Genomic DNA, 12,965 nt, shown 5'->3' with positions numbered 1-12,965 from the left:
TATCTGACAACGGAGAGGGAAAATAAAAAAAAAAATCATTTGATATACTTGAAAACAAAAAAAGCAGACAGAAATGGCAGAAACTTTGCCTCTTTGGGGGCGGGGGGCCTCTCTGTTAGCATTTCTTAGCTATAATTTAGTATTCTATGAAGAAGTAGAAAGACTACTGAGGAGGTGGAGTCCACAGTTGTGGTGCTTCTTGCAGACAATCTTCCTCTAGCGTTCTGTTTGGTTTGACTAATGCCAACTCAATTTAGACGCCCAGCCACGACCCTAGACCAGACCCCAGACCACTGTCTGCCAGTCGCCAGTTCTAGCAGTTAGTTGACGTTTTTCTTTCTCATTTCCTTTAGTTTTTCCCCAGTAAATGTTGCTGCGGTTTCGGTTTTTGCGGGTGGGAAAGCTTCTGTCTGGCAATGTTGACAGGGCCCACCCACACAGGTAGTCGTCCTCCTCCTACTTCCCTCTCGTGGCTTTGCCATTGTCGTCTGCATATTTTTGGGTGGGCAACGCTGTGTTTGCCAGTCGTTTGCTTCCTGCCAAACTTGCCAAAGTAAACAAAGTAAGAAAGGTGCTGGAGAAGGCAGGAAGGAAGAGATACGCAAAGCAAAGGAAAGGAAATGAGAGTGAAAGGGAAGTAACAAACTGCAGAGAATTGTGCTGTGGTGTGTGCTGGTGCCTTCGGATGAAACTCATTCATAAACTGCTCAAAACTCAATTGAATTTTGTTTACCGGCCGATACCAAAACCAATTTTGATCGGTTCATTAGACTTTTACTATGTACATAAATCATGAATAGTTATATAAATTTTAAATTATATTTTCACTTATAATATTAAAAGAATTGCTTTATGGCAAGTATATTACGTTTATCCATGAATCACATATACAAGGAATTAGGGAAAATGATTCAAGAGCCATCGAGTGCATCAAATAATCATAAAAATTATCATTGAGGAAGCACCGATTGATTCTTAGCGTTTGCCAAAGATCAATCGTTACCGATTCTTCATTTATTTAACGTTTATAAAAATCTTATCGACTGTATGTGATTCACATTCAGTTCATTCTATTGATTCATCATCGATTCTTAGCCGTTCCCTTACCGAATGTTCTTTATTGGGTCTCAAACAGTTTTTGGCTATTAAACCATATCTAAACGTGTTCGTCGGATGTTTTATGGTTGTCGCATTTTTACTTTGTGCCATGATCTATTTCTTATTAATATCTTTATTTTTGTCCAGGTCCATGACTCCTTTGTGGGTTGTGAGATTCATCCTTCGGCAAATAAATCTTCAAAATAAATTAAAATGAATTCCCTGAAATGTCTTATAAAATTATTCAGAATTTACAAGATCTCCTCTGCCACGCCAAGATTCGTGTTCCCATTTACATCATCATCATCCTCTTTGTGCCTCACCAGCAAAGAACAAAGGAAATCCTCTATAGCTGTAACCTAAAAGTCCCTGCCACACACAAAGAAAAACACACAGAAAACTGCAGTTCCTGCTACGAGAGTATTTTCAGGGCTGCTGATGATTTTATTTTGTTTTGTTTGTTGTTTGCCCAGGTGTTTTTGCCCTGTTGCCCCTTGAGTGGCAAGGAGAGTGAGTGGTATGGAGTGTGCTTCCTTTATGGCTGCTTCCACAAAAAAAGAGAGACAGACAGAGAATGGAAGAACGAGCGGAAGACAGGGAAAGAAGGGAGGACTGACGACACTTTTAGCCAACTTAATGACTCACTTGAGCAATTTTTTTTCTTATGCTGTTATTATTTCATTCCCCACGACATCATTCCATTTCCTGGACTCAAAGCTGGTGACTTTCTTTTCCAAAGGTTGATCGTTCTGCTCATCGAATTTTGTCAAAAAATAAATAATAATTCCCAAAGGTTTTCTCTCTTTTATGCAAATTGAAATATCATGAAATCGTGCTCCAGAGCGTGTGCTCTAACACATTTTGGGTGTTTCGTTGGCCAAAATTAAAGTCAACAGCCCCGGAAAAAGTAGGTTAACTCTGGAAATACAAGTACACCTAGAGAAACAGTCTAAAAGAAAGACTGTATTCGGTCGTACTGTGCTGCTGTATTGTATATTGTATTTTTCTCTAAGTGCAGAACTCCCCCAGAACTTTCAAAGTGACAATTGTACAATTGTTAGTTCTGCCAGTTGGGGACTGAAGTTTTGAGTTGTAGATGGCATTTGCTGATTTTACTTCGAGTTAGTGTCTAACTTTCTGTGACATTTAATTAGGGCTGAGACAACGGAGAAACTATTAGTATTAGTATTTGCTGTGTGACCCACAAATCCACTATCCAAATGGCCTTCAATTTGTTTGATGGAATGCCTGCGTGCGTTTCACGGTTCAAAAACCACTTAAACTTGAAATTATTTTGTAATACAAACAAAAGTTCAGTGGCCAAAAAGACTGAAGAAACAATTTAATTGATATTTATGTATGTGCCGGCTTTTAAGTGGATTTCTGTTTGCTTTTGAGGCCCCCCACACGCACATAAGCGGTGGCACCGCATCCATCATTTTGTGGAGATTATGAGACAAGGTCTGAATCAAATCTTGGATCTTTAGTAATTTCTTTGTGTGGGTTCTCTGTCTCGCTGAAACGGTTGAAATGTGGAATGATCTGTGAAGTGTACTCCGACATGAGTAAGCTCTGATCTCTAGGTTGAATTGAATCTGTGGTCTCCGGACAGAAGTGAGTAAAGAGCTCTAGTCACTGAGCAGAAATGAGTAAAGATCTCTGTGGTTAACGCTGCAATGGACTAAAATGTCGAATCTCTAGTCACAAATGACAAAAGATCTCTGCTGCTCTGAGCATGTGGCATGTGCGTCATAACGCTCGGTTCGTTCCCCATTGCGGTTTTGTTTGAGGTTTGCTAATGAAGTGTCCGCTGGAGTGCTCGTGCTCTCACACTCGTACCTTTTGTGACTTTTGTGACTGTTTCTAGACGACTTAATGTGGTGACAACGCCCCCTGTGGGCCCGAACGACAGCCTTGTCCATATCGATAAGCGCGAAACACACAACTCGTGTGGGTGTTGATATACGTAATTATATGCCAATTGTTGAGGGATTTGCATAATTAAATGTACCGGGAAATTGAGAGAACTGGAATAACCTGGAAAGGCTAAGGAAATGGGAGCTAAAAGCTACCCTAAACACCCCAAAAATGTAATAGTCCAGAGGTTGAAAGTTCCAACAAGCCAAACCATAAATAAGCGTGATAAAAAACAATCAACCGATGGAAACTTTGCCGCTTTTTATGGTGCAATTGCCAGCTAAAGTTTTTGTGCATACAACTTTGTTGATTATAATCTTTGGAGGGCATGCAATCGCAGCACTCAATCTATCCCGAAAGCTACCCTGTAGCCAAGTTTGTCAAGTGTCAAGAAATGGTCCAAACAAGTCCGCAGATTTGCCAACGGCCGACAGTCAAGTGCCCGAACATGGCCAACAGCAGCAGCAACAACAGCAGTCAACAGTTTCCGCTCTGTTGCAGCTCTGTTGGCGGGTTGCAGCGCTGATGCTTCCTTCCTCTTCCTTTCCCTCTCTCTGTTCCTCCTGCACGCTGTGGGCCTGCATTTTCTAATTTTATTACGCGCATACACAGCCATTTTAGCAGTGTACATTTTATATAAAAGTACTTACTCGTAGATATTTGCAACCGGTTCGTCCAACATGAAGGTTATTTGATATGAGGCAGCTGTCAGCCAGCGGCTCTGGGGGATTCTGTGATGTGATTCTGTTGCACTGCCATTGACGTGTGTTCGTTGTGTGCAACCTGATGGATCTAACAGCACAAACAGAACCAGAAGCGTTTGCTTTTTGCCTCTTTTTGCTCTTCATATTAATTACATTTTACATATTTGAATGCCAAAGGAATGCAGTTGCCAGATTTGGTTGAAGCAACTAATGCTAATCCAGTTGCGGGTTTGTTTTGTTGAATGAAAGATACAAAAGGCAGAAAAGATACAAGGGCTTATCTTATCTGCTAAATGGCAGTCTTTCTAGCATGAATATTACCTAAATACAAAGATAGTTTAAGCTACTTGAAAGCGGGTCAATGGTTGGATGTGTCCTACAGTTTGCTTATCTTCCACAGGTTCAGTGTTCGCTTGGGCTCTCCCACTTAAAAGTTTTCTTCTGTAAGATTATGCTATCAATGATTATAGCTGATTGCTTTGCTATAACTTTTATGTACTTATCTTACTTTTATGGTTGTTTGCTTTTGTTGAGCCTCTAGGTTTTGTTGATCAACGATCGATTGATCGTGTCGGTGTGTGCGTTGAATCAATGATGACACTTGCTTCTACGTTTTTCTAGAATCTAGATGTAGATACACTCGCATGTGATCAGGTGGGACTAACACGCACTTTGATCATGCATATTGCAGTGTCAGTCAAACTGTCAAGAGTCCAAGGTCAGTCAGACCTCAGGCTGTAGATCGTAGCACAGAGGGGATATGAAGATAATAAAGCATTTGATCTACTGAATGGATCTTTCGAACAGCGGCACTATCAGTAGGCTTTTAATTTAAGTCACAAATATTCTGCTCATCTTCACAAACATTATCTTGAATCATTCACATATCTATATATCATTATAGTTTAACTGCTGTTTATTTCATTCTATTAACTGCTGCGTTCTTAAGGTCACTGATGATTCCACAAGATAGCCATTAGAAATGATTATTATGTTGGGGTGATCAGAGATCTTTGAAGCTCTAAATGTTTGTCAGAAACATTGGGTCAAGATCATCGCAATAAATGTGATAAAATGTAAAACGTTTGAGTATTTGATGGACAAAGAAATTATAAATTATCTTTTTCATCTTTCAATATATTCCCTCGCAACATCTGTTTCATAAACAAACATCATATATCTCCACCGATAACTGTTGATTATTCCTTCCCCGAGGCGCCACACACAACTGAGACCCATGACACATCTTTTATTTCAGTTCGATGTGTGCTTTGGCGACTCTTTTTGCTGATAAAAAATGCTTTATTTGCACTTGGCTGATAACTAATTACATATATAATTAACACTTTTGATGGCTGAAAATCGCCAACGATCTGTCATGACGTAATTTTCTTTGGAATTAGCTTTTGTAGTTCTTTCTCTCTCTTGAGTTCTTCTTTTGGCTTTTGTTTTAAACTTTATAAAGCAGTTCATTGCTTCGCAAGTTCTTAAGTTTTCCCTCTCTCCATTCGGTTGCCATTCTTTTTCTTTCCTTTTTTATGATTTAAGTTTACGTTTTCATTATGTTTTGTATTGCTTTTGTTTCGTGCGTTGAAATGTTGCGTCAATTGGCAAGCAGAGAGATTTTTTGCTTCTAATGAGAGGAGCGGGTTCATTGAACCCACGACACAAAAAGGTACTTTTATGCTAATGCAACAATTGTTTCTTGTCTTGGGAGTACCTGTATTTAAGTAGTTGCTGCTTTTAATAAGCCCTAGTCTAAATCACAATTCACAGCTCTTATTGTTTTTCCATTTTCCATTTGCAGCCTGCATTTCAAACCAATTTAACGCTCATTTAACTTTTTATTTACACCCAACTTGCATTGCTTTTGTTTTTTTTATATTTTGTTTTTTGCACTTTCCTTGGAAAATTGAAAAGGCATTTTCATGGCATAAATTTCGTATTCAGTTGTTTGTTTTTCTGTGGTTGTTTTTTTCGGTGGCTTGGCTTCCGTGTAAGTTTCTGCAATCCGTTCATTTCTGGCAGCCTCCCATTGTCTTTGGCTTTGGCTGTGGAATTATTTCTCTTGCGATGTTACATCTCTTCTCTCATCTACTTCTTCCGCTGGCTTTACTACACTCTTCTTTGCTTCACTCTTCTGGCACATTTTTTCCACATGTGTATTTAAATTTTTTGGCATTTTTTGTTTATGGTTGCTTAAAGAGATCTCTCGGCAGTTGAGGTTTTCCCCAGCCAGAGCAGCACCTAATGGCATAATTTGGGCTTCACACTGAGAGCATGTGATGGCATTACACAAAGAAAATTGTTCAAGGAAGAAGTGAAGAATATGGCAGCATGGTTTATAGTTACTTTTCTCTCAGTGCATTACAGTGCAGAAAAAACATATTTTGCATATATGTGTGGCAAAACATATCATGCAAATTTTGCATCTCGTCTGTTTTGAATACTGTTGTTGCATGTGTTGTGCCTCAACGAAGATGCATCTTAGGATGCGCTCCACATCCTCCCCCCTGGAACGGCTCTTCGCATCCCACCCTCCAGGGGATCCTGTGCCAATCATTGGAAAAGAAATTGCAATCATCTTGCCACATTTGGTTGCAATTCACTTTGCATTCCATTTGGGAAAATATTTCTGCCGCATAGACCCCTGCACCGTGTCCCCCAGCCTAAAAGAGAGGCCTCCCTCCACACATGTGTTATGGCAACTTAACTGTAACATTTTATTAACACTTGTGCTGCAGGCGTCGAAGGCGAAAGATAAAACGCGCAACGAGCAACGAGCAACGTGCAACGTGCAACATGCAGCCAGGCAGCAGACACAATGCTGCGAGTAGCTACTGCCTCACGTTCCTCGTTTAAGCTTGATTCCAGCTGAGTTTTGGGGTCGATTAAGCTGCAATTTCAGTCTCCGTTTCAGCATCATTTTCCACTCTTTCTTCCAAGTTTCAAATATCGTGTGACGCCCCTTTCTGAGGCACTTTTTGATTGCATTTGCCATCACACACCCGCCTAAACCGCCCATTTCTATCTCTGTATATCTAAACTCCACTACAAATCACTCAGCAGGAAGCCCTCCCCGCTTTTATGGCTATCCCCCTCCGTTGGTAAATTATTTGTTTGGTGGGCGTTATTCAACTTTGTGTGTGTTAGTAGATTTTTAATTGAAACACACTGTCCAGCAGGGTTAATGAATGAAAATGAATAGAATTTTAAACAAAAAGTTCAATAAAATATAAACCAACATTCCAAGATGTATTTCTCTTATCTTTTTGTCCATTACTCTTAACAAACACCCCAAAAAAGTATTTACCACCTCAAAATTCCTGTAGAAGAGTGCCATTGCACCTCCCACCTACCCATAGCATTGATTTTTTATAGCCAGCTTGCTGTGAAAATTCATTAAGCCAATGCTTTGAAGCGTTAAGAGCTACAAATTATTTTTGGTGGCTGTCCTGCTGTCCTCTTAGATAGTGTTCGAAAGAAAAATAATTGTAGCTGTGATTAAGACGTTCCACTTGATTAAGTTGCATATTTGGGTTCATTGGTTGTCTGCCTGCACCCCCCAAATCGAGTCAGCACTAAAAATAAATTACGAAAAAAATAAAACTGCAAACTGTTGACACAGAAATTCATTGAACTCATTTCTCGCATAAAGAGTCAAAGGCCCCCGACAAAACGTAACATATATTGTAAAAATTAACTAAAGCTTGCAATATTTTTCACGTTGCTTGATTTTTGCTTGGCTTTTCCTTTTGCTTTTTCCTCTCGTCATTTGCTAAATGATCCATAAAATGTTTACACACTCAATTTTGGTCGATGATGCAAATGCTGCGTCCAATGAGATGCTGCCACAGAGTGGCCTTGAGGTCTGGGGCCTAGCAATTTGATGGGTTTGCCCCTCTGCAGCAGCCATAAACTGTATTTAATGGTTCAATCCCCCAAGAAATGCTTAGAATCTATATTGAATCTTCGCTGGCTGAGCATTCAGTGGAGCATGGAGGGGAAGGTCTTTACTCTTGAATCGTAAAAGTCTGACCAAATTTAGGGGAATTTACATATATAATTTGAAATGCGAAAAGGAAACGAAGTGTTCCATTTTGAGGCACAAGATCATATCAAGAGAACTCAACCCAGACGCAAAACTTGACAAAAGTGTGGACAAATCTTAGTACACTTCGAGCCGCTCGGGACAGAGGTATATCCCCAGGGAGATATACAAAGATTTCTCAAGTCTAAACTAAGCATTCATTAGTCTTCAAAATTAAAATAAACCACACTCCGATCGGATCAAGTAAGATAAGAGAGAGATTTGCAAAAAGCGCGTGCGACCATTAGCTGCACGGCTCCACAGCTCTTTCAGATGATCATTTTGACAGAGTTCAACTGCCTTTCGTATTAAGACGACCCACTAAAAAGAAAATACCAAGAAACTAACAGAAAATGTGAGTGTTCAAGTGAGTGGAACGACAACAAAAATACCCTCTGGGCAGAGAACGATATTTTTCTGTGCTAAAAATGCAAGTTGTATGAGAAATTAATTAAGTAAAAAGTGTTGATGATTACAAAAGAAACATTTAGAGGAGATAGGTAGAGGAAAGAGGCAGAAATTTCGTAGCCAAGTGCCAATGCTTTTAAGGATTTTTGATCCCTAGAGATCCTAAGTTCAAGAGGGTTTTACAGCCGAACCTTTTGCCCTTTTAAAGTACAGGGTATCTGGGGTGTCCGTGCTGCGAACAGCAGAATCGACACGTCTGCCCCAAAGAAGAGAGGCTGCCGTTGCCCGAGAGCCAGGCCAGGCACAAAAGAGCCAGAGCCAACAATTTGGGTCAATTGACTCACACGAGAGGCACAGACACGAGAACACAAAGAGATGGAATAAAACTTGTTCTCAAAGCCCGCCTGCCCTGACAATAATAACCGCAAAAAGTGACAGAGAAAAAAGTGGAAGCGACAGAGAGGGGTTGTGATGGTCAAGAGATAAAAATCCCCATTAGTACAAGTACGAGTTCTCTCGTATGCATGTCTCTGGCAATCTAATCAATAGACAAAACGGCAATAACAAAAGACCAAATAAAATCCAATTGTATGATAAAAATCTACCGCATAAATCACTCCAAAATGTCCGCATCTGAAATACGGTTCGATTTGAGCTGACTTTGAACTGAAAACTAAAGATAAAATATATTTTAATGGGAATAAAATATTTATGACGAGAATAAAAGAAGAAAAGGCAGCCAAGTTCTGTCTCTGATGGTTGACCGCCAAAGACATGACTTCAAAGTAATAATTCCTTTGAGCCATAAGATAATTCAATATTTCCATAATTCTTCCATCGTTAAATCTATGTCCAATTTGTTGAAATATTTGTAATTTAATTACTTTTTTTTTCAATGTAACATTCAATTATGGAGACATACATATGGCTGTAGATATATTTTTGGAAAAAGGCCTTTCGCAAACTGCGAAGAAAATCAAATTCTGGTAAATAAATAAGGAAAGACAATGCCCCATAAATAGCAATTTCCATTCGTGCAATCAGTCCGCGGAGTCCGACTTCTGTTCTGTTGATAACTTACTCACTCGCTCGTGTGTCAATGTGGGCAATATTTATTTATAGACTGTTTATTTTTTCAGCGTCGAACCCTAAACGGGATAATTAAACAAGTTAACAAAATGATAATACTGTCAATTTAGTGCTGATTGGGATTATAAATTCGTTGACGGCTGTGATGTTTTGTTGAATATTTTTCTTTGAAACTTTGATTGGTGCAATCAACATAAATTGTGGATACAATTTTCATGAATTTGTTGACTTAAAGATAGGTAGTTTTTTATATTTTTATATTTCTCGTTTTATATAAAACATAAATTCAGTATATGTACATACATAGATTGAATGATAAGCTCTGCCTGCCAAACGCAGATATGTAAAGAATCCAATTATGGCAAAATATTTGCGTGCAAACTCCATATTCAGGGTTTAAGATATTATTTATTCAATTTTTTAAAGTAAATTTCACCCTGGAATTATTTAATTCAAATTCAATTCTATTCTCCTCCCTTTTCGTATTTATTCTCATTGCCTTCTACATTTTGCAGATATTTCATTAATAAAGCAAGCAAAATGCTATTATTTCGTACCTTAATCAGTTTAAGTTACCAAAACCCCATAATAATCTCTACTTTTGTTCACCTCTAACCCCGCTTTGAGCATTGTGCCACCCAAAATGGCAAAACTTCATCTGCAATTTTAAAGATTTTTCGCAACTTTTAGTCACCTGATGATGCTCTGTCCCTGCCCTGCTGCCATTACCGGTGGAAAATATGCAAAAGGAAAATGCAGCAATCGGCGCGGCATCACAGCCCAAAAACTGGGAGAAGAAGTTAAGTTTCAACTTCATGGCTTGCATTTTCCACAGGGGCGGACTATCATCGTCGCTTCTTTTGTTTGGCTGCTTGCTGCAGTTTTGCTCGCTGCTTTTCCACGCTTTTCCGAGCCACACTTTTTTGGATTCATTCAAGCAGAGGTTTTGAGGGTTTCGTTCGTCGCGTCGCTCTGCGACGTTCGCTTTGTATCTGTAATCACTTAGTCATTGTTTTTTTTGTTGCTACCTTTTTGCGCATTAATTACGAGTATTTCCTTGTTTCTTGTTGTTTAATTAACGTGGATAGGTGGCGGTGGTGGTGTGGCTCAGTCGACCCACTAACATTTATTGCCCGACAAAGATAAAAACTCATTCGCCTTGAGCCCGGAATGAAATCATTTGTAAATTTCAGCACACTTTATCAATCTGGTCGAGCGATTGTCTCTCCCGGTCAAGGGGGGAATGAATAAGTGCAAATTGCAGTCGCAAAAAGTGATTCATTGCGTTTAGTAAGACGTCATCAGAACGTGGCCGACAGCAATCAGAGCCATCTCTGGCTAACAATGGGGCATCCCATTTGGGCCTTTGGGGCTTCCTCTGCCTGCCTGCAATTTTAATGATTGGACACTCAATGAACATTGCTGCTGAGAAAACTTTAGAAATCTTTTAGTCGTCAAATATTGATTCAATTGATTAGAAAAGTTTTGCTAATTGCTTAAAGGATGTGACTGTCGTTTCAGCTGTGACATTTTAAGACAAATAAAGAAATTACAGTGTTGGAAAAGATTTAACGATTATTGAACTACTAAAAAGTAGTTTGTGAGTGTGTTTTGTTTAAGATTCTGTCTAATACTGTGCTTTTAGAAGCCTCATGTCTCTTTCTTACGTTGCGGAACACTGCTAACCTAAGCGTATGCTTGCTACCCTCTTCTCTCTTAAAAATTGATTGGCTTTACACGGCTGCCACAAGTTTGTTGCCATGGCCTGCCCCATGGCTGCTCTTGCCTCTTGACTATTTAATAAGCTGCACTCGACACACTTCAAATCAATTTACCAACACTGAAACAACCGTTAGGCGCAGCTCTTCAGGCTCAGCAGCAGCAACAACAAATAGACATTGTTACCGTTGAAAGCCTTCAGTCGCCTTGAACCTCAATCATATTTTATTCAGCGAATGGGAAAAGCAGAAAAATGAGTGGGGGAAGAAAACTTTGTTGCAGCCACAGGGAGCAATGGTTGGTGGTGACGACTGAGGTAGAGGAAATTGGCCAAGAACTAACAAGTGGAAAAGCGTGGGAAAGAGCAAGAAATCAAGGGGGAAAAAAAAAGAAAAGGTGGCAAAGGGCCTTTCAATGAATTTTTCAATTTCTTCATAAAAGGAAATAAGTTTTAAGACTTCTTAGGAAACTTTTGTAAGGAATACTTACTTTTAGCTCTCACTGAATTTAAAGTGTTTTCTTTATTAATGCTTTTCCTTTCTATTTATTTCAGATTTCTGTCCGCTAAAAAAATAAACTAAGCAAACTTGCAACAATTGCTTCCATAACAAAATATCTATCAAAAATCAAAGAATTGCCATATAAATAATTATTAAGCAAAAAACTGCCAACATTTTGGAAACAAATGTCGCCAGCCGTAGAGCATGCACCGATATTTGTGAATATAATCCCCTTTAACCGGAAGCGGCTTCAATTCGTGCTCAAAAGGTCGAAGTGAGCAAAGCTTTAAATGCTCAAAGTTCCACTTAGCACAGCCCACAACCGACGTATAAGTGAACCGCGCTGGTTCGAGTCTCCACTGAGCCGTCGGCAGCGAGAGAGAGCGTGAGAGCAGGCGAACAACAACATCCACTCCACTCCAGCAACATGGACGCTCCAGATGTGGGACGAATTATAAGAGCGCCAGCGCGTCGCAAGCGAAACGATGAACAATTGATGGATAGGGTAAGTTTATCTTAAATTTGATTTAGTCCTTTGGAAAAGGATCTTATAAGCAAGGGATACAAAGTTAGACATTACACGCAGAAGTGGCATCTGTCTGGACAGCTCTCTTCTACACAGAGTATACTAAATGGGTATAACTCATTCATACATTGTGGACGCTCATATGTTCCACACCACAGCCTTGACAACAACCAAAATGTAAGCCGAGTTTCATTGAACTCTAACGCTGTGGATCGTATAAGAGTGTGTAACTCCTCTTCACTCATTTCATCACCCTACGAGCGACCCCATGCTGCGCTCGTGATCCAGTTTTCCTCTTGTTTTATTTATTTGTCTCTTTTCGGTTTCTGGTAACGGAAAAATGAAAGTTTTATGCATTCATTGAATACATCGCCCACAAATGTCATTCATTTTTCATTTTTATCGATTTATTTGTACCGCTTTTGTCAGTTTTTTGATTAATTTGTTTGAATGAAGCCACAAATACTTGATTTATAATGCAAAGTGGTTTTCAGGGGGCGTTTGACTTACGGTATTCCATTGAAATTGTTCGGGAAGGCCAAGAAAACCTTTTTTAAGAAAAGGCTTTCCTATTGCAGTAAATGTTTGCCACACCTTAAAATAGATCAAACAGTCTATGCACCCAGCCAAAAGTGTTCGAAAAATGGCAACCAAAAAGCATGATTCACTTATGATCCCAAATCTGATCAGTTTTGGGCATCTCAGACTCCAACACCCAAAAATATCAACTTTTACACGCAATACATCATTTTCCGACCCACATTACACCCCGGCAGTTATCCAGTTTTCACACCGTCACACAGCCCACTCGTTGGGAGTGGATGGAAGGTCATTAGCCATTCTCACACTTCAGCACTTGGGTTCCACAGGGTAACGTAACCCACAATTAAGCTCGAATTTCACGCAATTATTAA

General features: G+C 39.5%; 1 protein-coding gene across 3 annotated transcripts in view; it reads left to right on the top strand.

Moving 5' to 3' along the window:
• Positions 1-12,965, top strand: part of LOC117582590 (mitogen-activated protein kinase-binding protein 1) — a 70,225-nt gene that overhangs the window by 17,185 nt on the left and 40,075 nt on the right. For all 3 annotated transcript variants that reach the window (XM_034270441.1, XM_034270439.1, XM_034270445.1), the window contains exon 2: positions 11,579-12,030. In XM_034270441.1, coding sequence (XP_034126332.1) covers positions 11,953-12,030 — 78 coding nt within the window. In that variant the 5' untranslated portion in view covers positions 11,579-11,952. The remainder of the gene's footprint in view (positions 1-11,578; positions 12,031-12,965) is intronic.

Source organism: Drosophila guanche, unplaced genomic scaffold, assembly GCF_900245975.1.
Source record: "Drosophila guanche unplaced genomic scaffold, DGUA_6, whole genome shotgun sequence".
NCBI classification, from domain to species: Eukaryota; Metazoa; Arthropoda; class Insecta; order Diptera; family Drosophilidae; genus Drosophila; species Drosophila guanche.
The sequence above is the reverse complement of the archived record's forward strand: the minus strand, read 5'-3'. Positions and strand labels throughout refer to the sequence as shown.